The sequence below is a fragment of the Neoarius graeffei genome, chromosome 27, assembly GCF_027579695.1.
Source record: "Neoarius graeffei isolate fNeoGra1 chromosome 27, fNeoGra1.pri, whole genome shotgun sequence".
NCBI lineage: Eukaryota > Metazoa > Chordata > Actinopteri > Siluriformes > Ariidae > Neoarius > Neoarius graeffei.
In genome coordinates, this window is record NC_083595.1 from 34,524,052 (window position 1) to 34,530,634 (window position 6,583).

At 38.9% G+C, this 6,583-nt stretch overlaps 1 protein-coding gene across 1 annotated transcript; it reads right to left on the bottom strand.

Moving 5' to 3' along the window:
- Positions 1-550: 550 nt before the first annotated feature.
- Positions 551-5,496, bottom strand: igf2a (insulin-like growth factor 2a). Its single transcript, XM_060911955.1, has 4 exons — positions 5,263-5,496; positions 4,401-4,539; positions 2,955-3,130; positions 551-2,146 (listed from the first exon to the last, which is right to left on the bottom strand). Exons 1-4 carry the CDS (start codon positions 5,335-5,337, stop codon positions 1,889-1,891), a joined length of 648 nt encoding a protein of 215 aa, XP_060767938.1. The 5' UTR covers positions 5,338-5,496; the 3' UTR covers positions 551-1,888.
- Positions 5,497-6,583: the final 1,087 nt, after the last annotated feature.

The following is a 6,583-nucleotide window of genomic DNA, read 5'->3' on the forward strand; positions in this document are numbered from 1 at the left end:
TGGGGCAAAAACAAAGGTAAATTGTGGTATTTTGGACTTTTCAAGTATTCATAAGGTATGAGGATAATCAGTAAGTGCAGGTTTAGGCCTGCAAGATTGACAAGGCTGGAAACGAGGTTAAGCAAGGTAACGTGGAGACAAGTATCTGAAGGATGAGTAGCTATATAAAAAACTCATATGCACTGACATGATTTCCGTTTTTCGCACTGAAACACAGTGATAACTTTGCTTGAATGCACAGAGGTAACTAACATCCATAGGCATATATGTAACTAATACGGATGCTACATGCCTGTGTGCTGACCTCTTGACCTTGTGAAAAAGAGTCTCTAAAAGATGAGCAGCACATGTTCTATAGCCTTTCCCCTTCCCTGAGGGAGGCCAGGTCACTGCCTGCATAAAATGTTCAGTATTAAACCAAAAATGCACCATACTTAAGATCTGCACTTAAACCTGCAGCCATGTCGTAATATATAAGGCTTTTAAAGAACCGTTTGAATTCAAAGAACAAATTTGCAGGTAAGTTTGCATAAAAAGTGAGACAAGATCCTTTTGAAGCTTCCACTGACTTTACTTAAAAAAAGAGACTTTTTGGTACAAAGCATCTACATACATAAGCAGTACAAATAAAACCATTGTGTAACACATATCTACCAGTTATAAATGTGTGCTATCATTGGGACCATTTATATGTTTATTTCAAAATAAATAATGCCTTTTTACAGTGCCATTACTATCTGAACCAAGAAACACGCTTGGCGGCTCATTTTTTGCAAGAAAACTGCTCATATGGGCTACTCATAATGTCAATGACATGATGTCCCTGGAGACCAATTACATATACATATTCAAGTATTTCATCTCAAGCAAAAGCACTGGAATACTACTCTTGTACATTTAAAATATGCAAGAAGACATTATTGCTGTTTTCCCTTTGAAATGATTGTTCCATTATTTTGTACTGTATATATGCATTAAAGACAGGGAAGTATGGATAAAATGACAAAGATTTAGACTGGAAAGAGGAATATTAATATTATGGTACAAGTATGTGACGTTTTTTTTAAAACTGCTCTTGCTCAAAGTTCAGTCTTGACTTGGTCGCAAATGTCCTCAATGGTGGTGGTAGTTATTCCCTTCATCTTTTGTAGAAGATCTCTCATGACACTGCCTTGGACTTTACCTTCATTCTCCACAGCCCATGTAATGGATCTTAGAACACAGTTCAGGTCACTTGAGCTCATCCCTACTCAAACCACTCTTGATTCGCCTCTCTTACAATGTCTTGCTTTTCCTAAAACGGAAAGTTTAACGCGATGACAAGAGTAGGTTGCTTTGAGCCTCTTCTTTGAGTTTATTCCCAAAAAGGTAGCACCATAATATTACCATATGGAGCAGTTCGTTTAAAAAAAAAAAATAGTGCCATTAATATTGTCCGTGGCATTGTGCAATCTGCCGATGATTTTTCTTCATTATTGAACCGCAGGGGGTAGGGTGAATGAAGGTGCATATAAAGCAAATATCATTTTAATTTTAAAAAAAAATGCTCCCAATAGTGTAACTTTAGAATCGCAGGTGCAAATGAGACAGAGTCACTCCATCTCAGGGTTGGGATTTTGTGGAATGAAGGCTGCCATACTCACTGCTATACACACTCCATTGGTAATTCATTGGGAATCTGGCTGTGCACCCTGTGAATCAGAGACTTCATTGATCTTTTCTGTCGCCTGATCCATCACTCTTACATTCAGCTCTATCACTAAAGTCTCTTCGGCTGAGTAAGGCAGGAGATAACACAGAATGTTCATATCTGTATTTGTAAAGGATGCTCGATGACAGGGTTCATTAAAAAAGCCTCGCTTGATCAAGGTCAAGGCTTATAATCCCTTTAAATCTCAGCAGTTTTTGCTTCACTTATGGACAGCGAAGCTCTGGAGGCGTGGGTAATTTGAGGACTTATACTGGAAACGGTCATCAGGGGCCGATGAAAGTTGGGCTGCTCCTGGTCTTGGATTTTCTCAGCAAGCCTTTTAAACTTTCTGGAACGGAGGATGGGAGGGATTCCTCTCCTCAGCCTTTGAGCAGCTGTCCGTTGCCACAACTCATATTGGGAAAGCCTCATGTTAAGAGGCTTCCTTGTGCTATCCTGCAAAACAAGATGGATTTATCAACTTGAGGAATCAGCCTCATGAATTGCTGTAACTTTAGAAGATGCATATGCTTCTTTATTTCACATTTCCCCCATATCCTCTGTTTGCTATCTCACTTCCTGAATTAGTTCACCATTACTGCTTCAAGTTCCATTAGCAATAATTGATTTTTAGCTTTAGAGTAGAGTAGGTTTAGCTCAAATGTGGCATGTAGCATTTTATAATGCCGCTGTTATGATGATCCATGTCTCATTGCTATTTGTTCTATTCTCTACAACTGGAGGGTTAAAGAACAGCTTTCCTATTTGTGATACGTGTCGAGAGTGTGACTCTGTACATGTACTCAGTGTCAACGTTCTGTTCTTAAATGCAGCCCAATTATTGTTCTGCTGGTTATCTTGTTTTTGTTGTTTTGAAATTCAAGCCTTGGCCAGCCAGCTGGCCTACAGTCTTGCCAGTGCTTAACATATTTTCATGCCAAGACCACATGGCGCAGCCACGCACCAGAATGTGGCACGGCACTTGTTTTGGTGTTTTGAATAATGACATCATTCCATGTGCAGGCCAATAGCATTGTGTTACTATATGCATTTCGAGCTGTCTTTCTCCTTGTAGCCAGTGTATTTCCTTTAAAACTGTCAACCATTTTTCGTGATCTCTGCTGTTTTTCCACATTACTCAGCTGTTTCAGATAGAATACATGCTTGACACTGATGTTCCCTTGATAAAACGTCCTGTGTGTGTTGGCTCAGCAGAATCAATGTGCCTGGCAGTAGATTGGATGAGATAGGCTACTGTACGTACCTTAGGAAGAGTTTGTAACACTGGGACGACCTGCAGTGTAGTGGCAGTGATGTCTCTCTCAGACTTTGCAGGTTTCGCACAATACTGCTCGAGGAGATGCAAATCACAGCTCCGAAAACAGCATTCCTCGACTATTCCTCGGTGAGGACGGCGACTGTTTGATCTGTACGGCCGGCCTGAGGAGAGAAACAGAGCAAAATCATAAACGCCATGTGATTTTTTCTTCGACTTATCGCATTATTTGCACCTTATGTAGTGTACTGAGAATAGTCATGTAGCCCTGCAGATACAGTAATTTACTTTACTCTGTCAGTAGAGTCACAATAAAAGCTAACTTCATCTGGTGCACAAGTACACTTCCTAGATCATGCCTCACAATGATGCTTACTGGCATTTGCAGAACATATATAGAAAAAACATTATTATTATTATTATTCGTAGTAGTAGTAGTAGTAGTAATCTACACTATTTAAGGAGACAATAGTTTGCACATTAAATGAAAATCACATTAGGCATGTGAATGGGAGGGTCCATTTTTACATTGTCTATTCTTTAAATTTTTTTTTAATGTTGTGAAATTAACAAGTGCAAATAATGAAGTTCTAAAATTCAACATTTTAGCTTTAAAGCTTTAAAATTAGTATAGAAGAATAGTATATAATGATATGTATAATGATCATGCCATTTTTGTTCATTGTGTTTATTATCAGTAGTAGTAGTAGTAGTAGTGGTGGTAGTGGTAGTAGTAGTAGTAGTAATTGTGTAACATGGAGCATGTTGTGTAATATTCATACAATAGTCATAGAAACAGCTCTTAAAAGGTCTACGTAGATAAGAGTTTCCAGAGAAAAAGGAAAACTGACATGTAAATGTCCAAGCTACAGAAATCATTTAACCTTGTCCTTTATCTATTGAACAGAGATAAGTGGTAAATATTAAGAGGGGGAAGTCCACTGTCAGTTCATAGAAGTGAAATGGGAGGTGGGAGTGGAAGCTAATTTAATCTGATCTTTAAGATCAACCCCTGTCAGACAGTCCAAATTTAAAAGAATACATCCTGGAATACGCACATATTAAAAACTGAGAGTAGCCCTGAAATAACTGACTATCTGCATGAAAATACTGTCTTGATGTGATACAGTTTAACGTAGATTGTATTTAAAGTTATGAATAAAGTAGGTAAATTAAAGGTGTACATTATAAGAACAGTCAGACTTCTATGTGAATAACATCAGACAGCATCAGGCAGGTAACCCACACTGCTACATTTGTTTAAATGTGCAGTAGAAAGATGAAAATCCATTAGGCATTTAAAAGTCTGGACAACTGCATCTAATGCTTAATGCAGTGGAGATGACTGCTTTAGTGGCCTGTGTGAAGCTGTAGTGGCCAGTTCAAACCTAGTAGCACTCAGCATGCACTATGGGAAATGTCATTAAAACTTACTGAAGTAAAAGCCTCTGTCTCCACACACGAACTGCAGAGTGTCCACTAGCTCCCCACCGCATAGCGTCTCTGCTGAGACTTGAGACGAATACAGTGACAATGCCACTGTGAAAAGCAAAAGTCTACAGGAAGACGTCATCTAGAAAAGGGGAAAAAATATATATATATATATATATATATATATATATATATATATATGTATGTGTGTATGATATCCTGAGTTATCCAGATAGACTACGTATGTGGACAGACAGGGTCAGAAAGCAAAGGCACATTTTGCATATCATTTCAAGCATCTGTTCCAGTCAAAGCAGTAGAGGACCAGGGTATATGTTGAAATCCCCTGTGTTAACACCCACTGTGTTTATGTAAGTCCAGCTGGACACAAATGAACATTGACGGAGTTCATTCAACACTGCAAGAGTTAATTAACCACTGGAGATTTTTACTCTGCATCTCCAAAAACAAGCATGTCTACCTGTCTATATATAAACAGGTAGGATCATTCATTTCAAGGCTATTTGTTCCATAATTGAAGACAAAAGCTTCTATAAGCACATAAAAATCTGTGATTATAATAGAGTGAAAGAAGAATTTTGGACTTAAGATTGTATCTCTAACATCTATGTGTCACTGATGCTTGATGGTGATGTCTTTTCAGGTAACATGATTGATTTAAGTCCTATCTGGCTCATATTAAAAGCAGTCAGGGTATATATATATATATATATATATATATATATATATATATATATATATATATATATATAATGAAATAGCAAACACATAATAATAATAATAATAATAATAATAATAATAATAATAATAATAATAATAAGGAAAGAGTTTGCTATTCTCTTACCATTGTTGTGCGTCTCTCGGCTCTTCTGCAAGATCTGCACACTGAATGATCTGAGCTGACTTTCTGCTCCTCCATCGCCTTTATCCTGCATAAAAAAAGTGTCCGATCTGGGTTTAGTTTCCACACTGCTGCATTAGTGTGAGGATGAGGATGAGGATGGCAGGGTTAAGGATGAGGATGAGGGTGATGATGAGGATGATTACAATGATGATGCTCGAGCTTGTTACTCGAAGTTCACAGGACAAAGTCGGGGGCGGATTGGTAGCGAGAGGCATTTTATATGTGCCCCCACCCCTCCGCCCCTATCTGCCCCCGACCAGGGTTGCCAGATTCACCAATAAACACCGTTCAACCCCGCCCAATTCAGTGCAAATCAATTCCAGGCTGTTACACTACCAAATTTCTGACAAGTCATGAGCAAGTCTCTGGTTGCCTTGAGAGACAATCATGAATAAATAACAAGTCGAGGATTTCCACACATCGAAGCAGATTTCTCGAGTGAAACATTCGCTCAAATAAGATCAATCTGGCAACTTTTTACCCCGATCTGGCCCCGTGCGCATGTGTGAGGCACGAGACAGGACAACCGAGTTCGAACCAGAGAACTTAAGAAGTCACGTTGTAACAGTGGAGTCATGGAGTCATGGACATGTCACACCTTGTAGTATATGAAATTAATTCCACCATCATTCAGACACCATCTTCAAGACCTATTATAATGAATTAACTCTTATTAACACTATATTCCTGGGATTGATGTGATATCACTTTGAGATGTAGGCCAAGAGTGCTGATTAACATTTCTTTGACATATGGATTGATCTCCTTGAGATTTTTCCAGGCAGTTGGTTTCAATAAAGCGTGAACATTTAAGATGTCCGTCTGACATTCGTTCTGAAAATAACCTGCACGTCAAACCTTGTTTTTACAGAAACCAGGAATAAGTGTGAAGTGTCAGGGTGGGGTATGGTGCCTGCACCCTGCTTTCATATGCATACACGGCCGTAGTCGGAGAAGACAATTGTATGTCAGGTAACCGTGTGCATTGTTAATCAAATAGGCTTTCTGGTTTAAAATGGCCTACCTTTTAGCAAGAGGTCAGTGAAAGGAATTTTAATTGAGGGTAGACCACATTCTTGCTTCTTACCATAACAAAAGCAGGGGTTTGGGGGATGCATTCCAGTGTATGCAAACACACAAGATGTGAGAAATCACCTTCACCAGAGACAAACACTGAGTGACTGATGGCGTGGGATGGGAGGGTTGTACCTGCACCCAGCAAGAAAACCCTAGTTTTGAATTATCATCGACTAGGGGTCAT